The 13,615-nt window shown below is 55.3% G+C and overlaps 1 protein-coding gene across 2 annotated transcripts; it reads right to left on the bottom strand.

The window, feature by feature from the left end:
- Positions 1–520: 520 nt before the first annotated feature.
- On the bottom strand, positions 521–13,331 carry RASD2 (RASD family member 2). Of its 2 annotated transcripts, XM_054470561.2 has the most exons (3): positions 13,206–13,331; positions 7,430–7,709; positions 527–3,005 (listed from the first exon to the last, which is right to left on the bottom strand). In XM_054470561.2, the coding sequence occupies exons 2-3, from the start codon at positions 7,698–7,700 to the stop codon at positions 2,476–2,478; spliced, it is 801 nt and encodes a 266-aa protein (XP_054326536.1). In that variant the 5' UTR covers positions 7,701–7,709; positions 13,206–13,331; the 3' UTR covers positions 527–2,475. The 2 variants fall into 2 exon arrangements, with proteins under 2 accessions (XP_054326535.1, XP_054326536.1); XM_054470560.2 differs by lacking the exon at positions 13,206–13,331 and having other exon boundaries at positions 521–3,005; positions 7,430–7,924.
- Positions 13,332–13,615: the final 284 nt, after the last annotated feature.

The raw sequence follows: 13,615 nt of genomic DNA, 5'->3' as shown, positions 1-13,615 counted from the left end.
CTAAGTAAGGCTGCCCACGCTTGGCATTTGAGGCCAGATAATTCTCAGTGGGGTGGGGGTGGAGGGGCAGCCTGTGCGTCGGAGGATACTGAATGGTGTCCCTGGCCTCCACCCACCAGATGAGAGTAGCAGCCCAAGCCCCAGGCTTGGAAAAGGTTTCCAGAGATTGCCAACTGTCCCCTGCGGGTGAAATTGCTGCTGTACAGGAACCACGAAGAACTCAGACACGGAGAACCTCCTGGAGCTAATGGTCCACAGGGGCCCCTCCTGTGTGGACACAGACACCTCAGTACACACACCCAGAGGACCCAGGAAGGCCAGACTGAAGGAGGGCATCACCTTCCATCTGGGGGACTTATCCCCCTCTCCCCACACTTACACTTGAAGTTGGACTCAGTGCTGACCCTCAGGGCCAGGGCACACGGCAGGTGCATTTTGGGAGGGAAAGGCCAGCTTTGGTCTGGGAGGGGGCACACCTCCTCTTGGAAATACAAAAAATACACATGGGCAAGGACACAGCTTAGTAACAAACCCACTTTTATTGATAGTGTACACGGAGATCCATGGCGGCGGGGCTGTGCCTGGGTGAGAGCGGGCCACACACCGGTGCAGCCAAGGTACCTGGTCTGCTCAGAAGGCTCAGGCAGTGGGTGGGGAAGGGGACAGAGGCAGGGTTGGAGCTGCTGCTTTGAGCACAGACGCAGGCAGGGGCCAAGGCTGGGGTGCAGGTGCAGGTATGCAGAGCTGGGGCTGGAGCATGTGTACATCTGTGTGTACTTGTATATACATGGACATGGTGTATACAATATCTACAGGGACCCTCACAGACTGATATAGGGAGAGGGTTGAGGACAAGATGTCCCAAAGCCCTGAAGGCCCCAGGGGCCAAGCATCAAGAGAGGGAGCACATCGTGGTATGTACTGAATGCCCAGCGCTAGCTTGCTTCTGCCACCCACAGACTTGCTGTGTGACCTGGGGGAAGTTACTTACCCTCTCTGAACCTCAGAAAGACCCATTAGATGATCACTAAGGTTCCTTAGGGCCCTAAAACTTCAATATGTTTAGAGAGATTAAAATACAAAATATACTTGTTAAGAGCTGATGACAAGGGCCTTTGGTTTATGGGTTCAAAACCCACCATGCCTGAGTACATGGTGGTACCCAGCATAGCCCAATCCCGGGCACAAGGAGAAGACCCGCCCTGAGCTTTTCTGTCAGACCCCTCCCAGGCTCAGTTCTGGGTCCCAGCTGCGCCTCCCTGCCTCCCCACCGCTGTGTGTGCAGAAGGTGGTGGGGCAGCAGGGGCGGGCAGAGGCCAGGGCTGGGGACCCTCTTGGTTTCCTAGGACACAGTGAACCCAGCACCCAGTAGGTGCTTAATAAATGCTTGAGGAACGAGCACAGTAGAGGACAGCCTAGTTCTAGGTGGAGCTGTACCCTGAATTTGCTAGGAGACAAGGGTGGGGCCTGGGGCTCATCATGTCCCCTCTGAGTCTCGGTGGTATCCTCTGAAATGGGAGCCTTAAAAAAAAGCAGTCCTGGCCTGCCCACCCCACGCTTGTGCAATTGTCTGTAAACCGTGGAGCTCAATGGCGGAGGTCAATGTCTAGCTGCAAACAGGCCATGGAAACCCTGTTTGGGAGCAGAGGAGGAAGGCGTCCCCAGTGGAGGCCGTGGATCTGAACTGGGTGAGGGCCTGGCCAAGGAGGGAGTCACTAGGCTTTTACAGTACAATGATTTCCATTTCTACTACTATACATGACACAAAAACAGCTGCAACCACAACAAAGCACAACTGTCGGGCGGAGGGACCTAGGAGAGGAGGCTGAGGAACGCGGTCAGGAGGTGGGCGTGGTCTAAGAGGTGGGCGTGGTCTAGGAGGTGTGGCCACGCCCCCTTCAAACACACAGACTCCACTGGCTCAATGTCAGGGGCAGCTGGGGGCCAACTTGTGTGTGTGCTGGGGGTGGGAGGGGGTGCAGAGGCAGCTGAACCAGAGGGTAGGAGTTGCAGGGCTGGGAGAGAAGTTCTCCCAGCTGCCACCCAAACCAAGCTGGGTGTTACGCCAGGAGAGAGGAGACTTTTCTCATCTGGCCTTCGGTGTCCTTTCCATCCTGAGACTTGTCCCAGGAGGCTCGATATGACGCAGCAATCCTCACCCCTCTGGCATCAATATTTCTTCCAACCCCAGGAGAGGAAGGTGTAACTTGAGTCTCTGCGTAACTCTTGAGGCTGCAGAGATGTGTCCTCCCACAGAGGAGCTGAAACCACCAAGGAGCTGTGGACAAGGGGACTCAGGAAAGCTGTGAGAAGGCAGATCAATGTGCGGAGGCCAGCGCCCGGGGGCCTCCAGTCTGGTGCCTAAGGTCTGTGAACAAGACTGCTGCCGGGGCCTCGGTGGGGGGATGCACACAGCGGGCATCTGGGGCCACCTCCCTGAAGGCACTGGCCAAGCCCCGCCCCAGCATCCCTCGCTCACTGGATGGTGCACTTGTCCCTCTCACGGGCCTGGCCTTCCCGAAGGACCTTGGCCTTGATGTACTTGAGGTCACTGTTGACGCTGGGGCGGCGGGCGAAGGGCGAGACCATGCCATAGGCGTCCATCTCCTTGACGCGGCGCATGCAGAAGGGCCTGGGGTGGAAGGCGTCACCGTACTGCACAGAGATTTTGCGATGCAGGGCGGGGCTCATCTCGTGCGGCAGCTTGGCCATGCTGAAGAGCACGTAGAACATCTCGTCCACGTTGGTGTTCTTCTTGGCCGACACCTCGAAGTAGGCGCAGTTCTCGTCGCCCGACACCAGCAGCTCGGCCTCGGTGGTGGGCACCTGGCGGCAGAGCTCGCCGTGGTCGTTCTTGTTGCCACAGATGACCATGGGCAGCTCTGCCGCCTCCTTGGTCTTGTTCTTCAGGCAGGACTTGACCTCCAGGATCTGCTTCTGGAGGCGCTTGACCTCATCGAAGGACTCCCGGTTATCCAGGCTGAACACCAGGATGAAGACATCCCCTGCAGGGAGAGAGCCCAGGTAGTGAGTTCACCGGCCAGCTGCGACCCCTGCCCTCCTCTGGCCACAGAACATCAGCCCTAACAGCTGGGAGTCACAGGTGCCCTGAAGCAGTTATGCGGCGTAACTGATTTAACCTACACAGCGACTCTTTGGGGTAGCTGCGATTATTCTCTCCATTTTCCAGGACAGGAAACTGAGGCTGAGGGGGTTGAAGCCCCTGTTCACAGTCGCATAGCTAACACGTGGACCACTTGGTTCAAATACAGTTAACTCACTTCATATTTCTTTGCAGGGCTGGAGAGGGGTGGGTGACTTGTGTGGACTGTGTTCAGATAATAATAAAAATCATTTCTATGAGAACAGGAGTCCTGCCTGTCTTGCTCAATGCCTAGTTTGCATCTGGCCTCATCCGCTTAGCTGCCAGCAGACTTGGGCAGATCACAAAACCTCTGTAACCTCAAATTCTCTGTCTGTTTCATGCAGATGAAATATTACCTTGCAGGATGATTTTGAGAGTTATGCAAGATAATGAATGGACAGTGGCACATGCTCAGTGACCTCAGGTGTCAGTAATGATGAGAATGAGGGCCTGCTGGGGGCCAAGCACTGGGTATGCTCCAGGCCCATTGTTCTCTTGATTCCTCACTATGCCTCTGTCAAGATTTTGTTACCTTTGTGTTACAGGTGAGCAAACTGAGGCTCAGAAAGGGTATGCAGCCTGCCCAAGATCACACAGCTTCCGTGTGGCTAGGCTGAGATTTCTACCTGATTCTGTCCTCACCTAGCTCGTGCCTGGCACCCAGTAGGTGCTCTCTGCTTCTCAAATAAATCATGGGATGAAAAAGTGAGCGCTGGCCTCCAAGGCCCACACTGCCTCCAGGATAACTCACTGCATCACTCAAGGCAGGGTTGTGAATCTGAAACAGGGGCTGCTGTGGAGACAGTGGGGCGGTGGGGAGGCTGTCTGGACTGGTGCCTCCATCCTGATTTCCAGCTTTTAATAAGCACCTTCCTCATTTTTGCTTAAACATTTTTTTTTTTTTTTGAGACGGAGTCTTTCTCTGTGGCCCAGGCTGGAGTCCAGTGGTGTGATCTTGGCTCACTGCAACTTCCACCTCCTGGATTTAAGTGATTCTCCTGCCTCAGCCTCTGGAGCAGCTGGGATTACAGGCGCCTGTCACCATGCCTGGCTATTTTTTATTTATTTATTTATTTTTTGAGACAGAGTTTCACTCTTGTTGTCCAGCCTGGAATGCAATGGCAAGATCTCAGCTCACTGCAACCTCCACCTCCTGGGTTCAAGTGATTCTCCTGCCTCGGCCTCCCGAGTAACTGGGATTACAGGCACCCATCACTACACCTGGCTAATTTTTTGTATTTTTAGTAGAGATGGGGTTTCACTGTGTTAGCCAGGCTGGTCTCGAACTCCTGACCTCAAGAGATCTGCCCACCTCGGCCTCCCAAAGAGCTGGGATTACAGGCGTGAGCCACTGCATCCAACCACTTTTGCTCAAACTCTTGATAGCCTTGTGGTGTGACAAGATCCCTGTCTCATGGATGAGGAAACTGAGGCCCAGAGGAATCAGCAATTGGCCCAAATTCTCGAGAAGAGAAGCAAGCAGTTCCAGCTTCTGGCAGAACGGCTGCCACCTTCCTCTGCACCCCCTAGAGCATATCATTTGCCCCCACTTAATGGCATGTGGCACATTCAGAATGGTGTCCAGGTCAAGGGTGTGCTCCAAACAGTGAGCTCGGGCACAGAGAAGTGGTTTCCATCACCCACTCGTCCTGGTCTCCCCAGGGCCTGGCACATAGTCAGTGTTCACCAGGGCAGGCTGAATGGATGGGAGGTGATGGAGGGAACTGCAGTGTGGGCTCTTCTGAAAGGCACTTGCGAAGCAGCGTGAGCTTGGCAACTCTTCCTGCTTGGGCTGCCAAACCCCATCCTGTTAGGCTAATCCGGGGCCCCTGAGGACTCGCGGCCTTGACATATTCAAATGCGAGACTGCGATGCCAAGCATCAGAGATCGGCCCGTCTGGCAGCTGGAAGAAGAGCTGGCAGTGGAATTAATGGCTTTCAGAATTTCCTGAGCAGCAGGAAAATGAGGTTGAAAAAATGAGGTTCCACCAGGTTGGAAAATGAGGCACGGGTTGGTGTGTGAAAAAAAAACAAGCATCAGACAGATGTGCTCAGAATGATATGCGCCATAAAATAGAGACAGACAAAAATACTCTCCATTGTGGGGATACAAATATGAATGCCAGTGTAGTCACGCAGGCCCGGAAGGCTCCATGACAGACTGCCAGGGTGGCCACCTCCGGGGCAGGGGCAGGAGCCTGGGATTGGGGACATGGGTCAAAGGGGCATTAGCTTTATCTGTAGCGTTTGCAGGAGGGTGTGTTTGTGTATTACTTGTGTCACTGAAAATTAATGCTGAAAATATGCATGTGCTTCCTCTCTACATCTCCCCTCTCCTTCCCTCTGTCATTAGCCTTATTCATAGCAGTGGGTACCCAGTCCCCTCCCCGAGGCTGGGAGGGCTGACACCAATGCAATATCCGTCACGTGCTGGAAGCTCCCACCACAAGCCTTCTTGCAGTCCTCATAGCCTCCCTGCGGGGTATGAGGTTAAGCCCACTGTGTGGCTGGGGAGGCTGAGAGTCAGACAGGATGCATGTGCCTCTGGTCACACATTTAAGCCAAGAGGCCCAGGGAGGATTCGAACACAGGTCGACCCAGGGCTCTCCTATCTACATGCCCCTTCTCCAAAACTCGGGGTGGAGCGGAGAGCTTGACTGCTGTCTGGGTCAGACGCTCCGAAAAGCCAGCCTGGAAGAGAAAGCAATCAAGGAGGGGCCACCCCACAGCCTCAGTCTTGGCCTCCGGGTGGCGGCAGGGCTGGGCATGGCATGGGTTCCTCTGTATAGAAGTATCTCAGTTGGGGGGTTATCTTAATGATGCCTAGAGAGTTGCCTGCTCACTCCTTCCCTTATCCCTGCTCAGCAACTTTAGGGGAGTGACTTGGGAAATGATCGTGTAACCCGTAGCAGGCCCACTTGCAAATGCTGACTCAATAGAAGACTTGGGGATTTATTATGCACTTACTATCTGCTCACCAAGTGCCTTACATATATTTATTCATTTAATTCTCACAGTCCCTTTAGGATGAATGTTGATGTGGTGCAGTTTTACAGATGAGCGTGCTGAGACACAAAGAGATAAAATCCCTTGCCTCGAGTTACAAAGCCGGGAAGCAGCAGAACTAGGACTCAGACCCAGGTGCTGGGTCCCAGGCTTGTCCTCTTAGCTACCATGCTAATGCAGTGTAAACGAGGGCACAGCCCCTCAGCTCCACTCACCCCTTCTTCCCCCCAACCTCCCTGTCCCTCCTCCCCCCTCCCAGCAGGGCTGAGAGGCTGTGGTATGGCTTTGTTTGAAAGCACAAAAGCAGACTGCCTTTATGAGCTGTGCTACCACTGGAGTGAGTTACTTAACCTCTCTGGGCTTCAGTTTCCCCACTTGTAAAAAGGGAATGAATAACTATTTACTGTGAGGGTTAAATAACGACATGCTGGCTGGCCACAGTGGCTCACGCCTGTAATCTCAGCACTTTGGGAGGCTGAGGTAGGCAGATCACGAGGTCAGGAGATTGAGACCATCCTGGCTAACATGGTGAAATCCCGTCTCTACTAAAAATACAAAAAATTAGCCGGGCATGGTGGCACGTGCCTGTAGTCCCAGCTACTTGGGGGACTGAGGCAGGAGAATCGCTTGAACCCGAGAGGCGGAGGTTGCAGTGAGCCGAGATCGCGCCACTGCACTCCAGCCTGGGTGACAGAGCGAGACTCCATCTCAAAAAAAAAAAAAACAAAAAAAAAACTACATGCCAAGCTCTAAGAACAGGGCCAGGCCCATAGCTTCTGATAAGTGTCAGCTACTGCCATCACCGCCACTGTTACTGTGACCAAGCCCCTTTCCCTTTGGTGACCACTGCTTGGGTCCTGCCCTTATCTCACTAGGAGGGGGCAAAGGCCTGGGGTGTGGGAGACCTGAGCCCCGTGGACTGACCGTGGGCCCCGGAGTTCTGGTGGGTCATCTCGCAGAGAAGGAAAGCAGCAGCCAGGCCATTATTCTGTTCCCTAGAAAGGAATATCCCTGGCATGCTGGTATCAGCTCCTGATCTGGAAGGCAGCCCCAACAGCCATGAGTAATCAATCCGGAGTCTAACAGAATGGAATCAGGGCCCCCGACTTCATCACTATTTCCAGCACATGGCAAAACCTCTCTGAACCTCATTGTGCAGGGATGACGCCTGTCTCAGACGATGGCTATGCAAGTACTATGCAAACTGCCAAGTCCCCAGCACACTCCGCACCCATGCCCTGGCCCTGCCACCCCAGCCCAGGCACCAGTGGGCCTCACCTGTGAGGATGGACAGCCTGCGCATGGCGGGGAAGGGGTGGTTGCCAGAGGTATCCAGGATGTCGAGCTGGTACATGTCGCCGCGGATGTTGTACACCTTGCGGTGGAAGTCCTCGATGGTGGGTGTGTACTGGTCCTCGAAGCGGCCATTGAGGAAGCGAGACACGATGGAGCTCTTGCCCACCCGAGAGGCGCCCAGCACCACCATGCGGTATGAGTTTTTGGCGGGCACACTGAGCGTGCAGTTCCCGCTGGACAAAGTCTTCATCATGGCTCGGGGCTGTGACAAAGCGAGAATAGCAGGCATCAGGGGACCCCCAACCTGGCCCTGCCACCTCTTGTTAGAGGCCTTGACCTCCTCTCTGGGGCCTCTGTCTAGGTCTCAGTTTTCTGTCTGTAAAATGGGAACATCAGACGAGGTTCTAAGGGGCCTTGGAGTTCTACCCTCTCATTTATTCATGCCCTCTCCTTTACTCCTTCCTTCATCCACTCACTCACTCAATGTCCGTTCATTCATCCTTTCGTTTATGCAAGCACCGGACTCCTGGGATTTGAATCCTTGCCTTGCCTCTAGCTACTGATCTTGGGCAAGTAGCTTAACCTCTCTAGAAGTCACTTTTCTCGTCTACAAAATGAGCCCAATTGATAGAGTTGTTGCAAAGGGCTCAGCACATGGTGAAATCTCAAAAATGGTATCTATCGTGAGAATCTGTTCTTTCCCTGGTTCATCCATCTGGCTTTCCGGGAGCCTGTGATTCTAGGATAAGACATGGGGAAGGCACTAGCATGCATTTCTTAAGCCTGGGGCGGGGGGTGGTTCTGTGGCCATTCAGCCCTCCTGGGAAGAAGGGAAGGCTATGTCCACACCACATGCTCCAAGCCTGATGCCTGGGGTTGCTCCTGCAGCCACCTCAGGAGGACCCACCTTTAGACCTGTGCTCTGCATCTGGCGGGCTCCCTCCGCTCCATGACCTGTCCGGATATTTTTGCCTCCCAGGCCCTAGGTATTTACTTGCCTCCAGGAGACCCAGAGGCCTGGAGTAGAGGATGTGGAATGGGGAATGACCCATGGCTGGCTCAAGCTTCCCTCCCAACTCCAAGGGTTATGGTTCTGGGGCAAACCCAGAGCTTTCTATGGGAGCCTCTTGACTTCATGAAAGAGGCTAACATGGATCCAAGCTCTTGTATAAGCAAACCCGCAGGCTCCACCAGGCTCACCCCAAAGGCTCTTCGCAGCCCAGCCCTCCCTCCTTTCCTACCTGAGCGCCCACCAGAATCCCCGCCCCAGAACCCCTGACCCCAGTCACCCTAGTCAGTTTGAGCTCTGCTGAGATCAGCCTCCACTCCTTTGCTCATGCCACCCCTCTGCAGAACACCCTCTTCCCCTTATGTTTCAGGGTCTAGCTCATGTGCCACCTGCTCTCTGAAGGCCTCTCTGATCCCCCCACCCTAGCAGGAATCCCTCCCCTCTCCAGAGGAGAGCTTTCCAGCCCCTGAACTGCAAATGGGCACAGGCCTGCTGAACTATCAACCCCTTCGGTCTTCCACAGGCTGCCACAGGTTGTGCAGGTTGGGCACTGCACAAGGCACATGGCTGGGTGGGCAAGTGGGGGCTGCATCCCAGAGGTGGGGGCTGTATCCCAGAGGAAGGGGCATCTTGTGTAGAGGAAGAGGCATTGTTTTAAATTCACACAAAGGGCCGTATGTGCCCAAACTCGGTCCCCACCCCGGGATGCCCCAAGTTGGTTTCCTCGAGTGCCTCGCCCATTGACCCAAGGCGCTTTCCAACACCATCGCTTCCTGGCTATTATGATGCTAAGGTCTGAGATGGCCACTGGAGGTGGCGAGATTGCCTGCGTGCGAGTCCCTGGCACACATCTGGATCTGCTCACCCTGCCCAACTACCAGCCTCTGTGCAGGAAACCGGCTCTCAAAAATACCTTTGTTAAAAGCCCTGATTGGTGGTATTTGCCAATTTCCATGGCATAAATGCTCCCACCACGGTCAGTTCTAAGCTACCAATGTGACTTCAATGAATGAATCACAAAGGGACGTGCACAATAAGCCAGCTCAGCACACGGCGGACCCCAGGCCTGGAGCCACAAGGACGACAACTACTGCCACTTGAGCCCATGCAGTGTGCCAAGCCCCGCACTAAGTATAGAAATAATCATAGCTGGCATTCATTTTGCAGCTAAAATATGCCAGAGTGTTCTAAGTGCTGCACACATGTTAACCTATTTCTCCCTTCATAACCCCAGAAAGCAGGTGGTGTTATTCTCCAATTTGCAGATGAGGAAACTGAGGCACAGAGAGGTTAAATTACTTGCTTACAGCTGCACAGCCAGTAACCAGCAGAGGAGAGGTTTGATCCCAGGTGGTCTGCCCCGAGCTCAGAAGGCTACGTGACTAGCCTACTTGGTTAACAAGGGAGCCTGGGCAGTTGTTCAAGCCTAAGACCCCCACGTCCCCCACCCAGCTCCCACCTAAAGCTGTCTTTGAATTTATCTCACAAAACTGCCATGCCATGAACACAGCAGGGGCTCAATAAATGGTCTGTGCATTCATCAAATGGCAAATGGCTCTGTCTTTGGGTTTGCCTGAAGCCCCCCTCTGGGACCTTCTCTCCTCAGCCTCAACCACCTGACTGGCCCAGGGGCTGTGCTAAGGAGGGCCCTCCCCTAGGGCAGCCCTGATGAGGTGCCCAAGGCATACGTGTGGGAGGCAGGAAATGAGAGAGAGGAGGGTGGCAAGGGGGCTGCCAGACCACAGCAGGGAGCCCTTCTCAGTCTCTGCCAGGGCTGTCTCAGCCAGCCTGGGCCTTCAGCAGAGATGGGGGGAAAGAAGCCCTACCTCCCATGACAGCCCCCTCCCCAAGTCCTTCTGCAGACAGCTTGACTCTGCTGGTGGTCACTTCTGTCTAAACAGGACAGGAAAGGGGGCAGAAGCTCCCAGGGACAGTGTTTGTCTCCATCACTGCCCTGCCCAGCCTCCAGCCTAGAGCTTGGTACAGACGAGCTGATAGCAATGACTGAATGAGCTTCAGGGAGTCAGAGAGAGGAGGCAGGGAGTCAAAGAGGCAGAGAATCAGAGAGAGGAGGCAGGGAGTCAAAGAGAGGAGGCAGGGAGTCAAAGAGAGGAGGCAGGGAGTCAAAGAGGCAGGGAATCAGAGAGACGAAGCAGGGAGTCAAAGAGAGGAGGCAGAGGATCAAAGAGGCAGAGAATCAGAGAGAGGAGGCAGGAAGTCAGAGAGAGGAGGCAGAGAGTCAGAGAGAGGAGGCAGTGAGACAGAGAGGGGAGGCAGGGAGTCAGACAGAGGAGGCAGGGAGACAGAGGAGGCAGGGAGCCAGAGAGAGGAGGCAGACAGTCAGAGAGAGGAGGCAGTGAGACAGAGAGGGGAGGCAGGGAGTCAGACAGAGGAGGCAGGGAGACAGAGGAGGCAGGGAGCCAGAGAGGAGGCAAAGAGTCAGAGAGAGGAGGCAAGGTGACAGATAGAGGAGGCAAGGAGTCAGAAATAAGAGACAGGGAATCAGGGTGGGCAAAAAAGGAGAAAAAAAAATCCTCTGTGGTTTTTATCTCTGAGAGAAGACTGATTCTTCACATGGCCTGAGCCACGCGGGGCTGTGTGAGACATCTGGACACCTGGACGCCAGGTGACAGTGCCTCTGTGGGCTCCACCTCCTGCCTCCACATCTTTCTTCCCTCTCTTCCCCCAGAGGTGGCACCATGGGCACCCTCGTGGGCACATCTCTCCTATGCAGCCTGTTCTCCCTTCTCCATCCTCAGCCAGGCTGACCTCACACAGCGAGGGGCAGACAGGGATGAGTTTGAAGAGCCCTTTGGGAATTTAGAGTTCAATATCAGTGACTGAATGGATTTCAGGAAGTCAGAGAGAGGAGGCAGGGAATCAGAGAGGGGAAGTAAGGAATCAGAGAGAGGAGGCACAGAGAGGCAGGAAATTCAACAGAGACCCCCTAGCAGCACAGGTATCTGAATGCGCACACTGACTACTGACCCCATCACAGGGCCATTCTGAGGACAGGTGGAAGCCAGAAAGTTCCCAGAGCAGAGATGAGGGGGCGCCATCCTGGGGGCACAGTAACCACAGCCAGGAAGGCATCCATCAGCCCACTTGACTGATGGGGACACTGACACTCAGAGAGGTTAAGTCACTTGCCCCAGTTCACACAGCAGATGACTAGCTGGGCTGGGATCAGAATCAGGCTGTTTGGCTCCAAAGTCTGGGCTCTCAACTCTATGAAAACCCACCCCCGGCCAAAACTGGTCTTTTCCAAAACACTGTCTGTCTCAATGAAGCCTCAGCTGGCGTCAGGCAGGGGGACGACCCCGAGACATATTATATTCTCACTCCCTCTCTCCCTGCAGGCAGCAGAGCGGAAAGGGGGCAGGCACCTCCCAGGATTCTCCCCTAACCCTGCCAGCGACCTCTGAGCAAGTGCACCTGTGGATTCACCACTTCTTCTCCCTTGAGCCTTTCTCCCAGGGCCTGCCTGAAAGATGAAGGGGTCACACGGGCACAGGCAGCAGGACAAGAGTCTGGACGTGTCTTCCCAGTGTATGCCCCAGAGCCTGTTTCACTGCACTGCCCCTCCTCCACACCCCCATGCCTCCTCCATCAGTGCACACTCAGCCTCTTTGGACATGCACATTGCCGTCACTGGCCTCCAGCTGCCACTCTGAGAGTCCAGGGGCTTGGCAAAGCCAACCCCACCACCCTTGGCAGCTCAGGTGGTAGAAGGTAGGCAGGCATCCACTTCCGGCAGGCCAGCTCTGCCTCTCACCAGCCCGGCAGCCCTGGGCAAATGACTTGGCTTCCTGGGGCTCAGGTTATTCCTCTGTTAATGGTAAGACATAAACCCCCTGTGTGGCCCTGGGCTTCCAATAAGCCTGGAGGCTGACCCAGCTCCTGACCCGCAGCAAACCTGAACACATGATGGGTTCTTTTCTTGGTGGCACTTTATCTTGGCATTCGTGGGGCTGCCTAGAGCAGCCTGGTGAGGCTGGACTGGAATGCAGGCGCAGGTCTTGCAGGGACCCCATCTTGTCTCTGACACCACGGGAGGCCTGATTCACTGGCTCCTGACCTGGCTGCTCCCTCCCAGCCTGGCTTCCCACCTTCCATGAGGTCTTGGACAACATCCCCTGTCATCCTCCCGGTGCTGGGGACAAGGGGAGGGGAGGGCACAGAGAGGCCTCCAGAGCTGCCTTCTGGGCCCTCCAAGACAGCTAAGTTACAGGAAACCCCTCCTGGGAAGGGAATCATCCAGGAAAGTCACTCTGCACCAACCCAGAAAAAGCTCAAGAACTCTGGATAAGGAAGGAGCTTCTTAATCTTCCTTCCCCACCTGCAGGTAATGCAGGCTGCAGCCAGCTCCAGAAGAGGGACAGGAGTGTTTGGGGTAGTTGACTCGTCTTCCCTGAGCCCCAGTTTCCTCCTATTTAAATGGGCTATTACTCTAGCTCTTCAAATGGAAAGCCTGTGGCACATAGTAGAAGCTCAATAAATCTTTCTTTCCTGGGATTAAGTAAAGGGTATAGCACTCAGTTTGACACATATACTAGGTGCTCAACGAATTTAATTTTCTCTAGGTATGCAAAGTTGCCAGACGATCCTGGCACATAGTAGGTGCTCAATCAATTTCACTTTCTCTGGTCATCTAAGGAATCACTGAGCTTTCCTCCTCCAAGCCTCTACCCTTTCTTCCCGGCTGCTCCACTTCCCCCAGATCCCCAGCTCTGTTGGGGCGTCTCCTACCTGGGAATGGCGGGCCGGGCCTCTGGCACGGCTCAGAGAGCTGCCTGGAAGCGCCGGGAGCTGCGGGGAGCTGCCTGCTGCTCCAGCCGCCGAGCCTCCCAGAGTCTGTGGTGGCTCCCGGGTCACTGCGCGGGGATCCTCCCCTGCGCTGCTCGGGACGCCGGGCTGGGCGCGGCCGGGCAAGGAGGCGCAAGGGGCAGGTGCCCCATGGGTGGGCTCCGAGGGCTCGGCGGGGCCCGGGCAGGGGGCGGGCTCCGGCTCGCCGCCGCCGGCCCTGCCCTGCCCCAAGCCGGGGGCCTCCTGCTGAGCCAGGTGCCCGGAGGCTTGGGGACGTCCGATCCGGGGGTCCCCGCCTGGGGCTCTGGGGCTGGGGGCAGAGAGGTAGGGGCGACTCCGGTGATGAAGGAGCA

The sequence above is a fragment of the Pongo pygmaeus genome, chromosome 23 (genome assembly GCF_028885625.2).
Source record: "Pongo pygmaeus isolate AG05252 chromosome 23, NHGRI_mPonPyg2-v2.0_pri, whole genome shotgun sequence".
NCBI lineage: Eukaryota > Metazoa > Chordata > Mammalia > Primates > Hominidae > Pongo > Pongo pygmaeus.
Note: the sequence above shows the minus strand (reverse complement) of the source record. Positions and strands in the feature narration are given on the sequence as shown.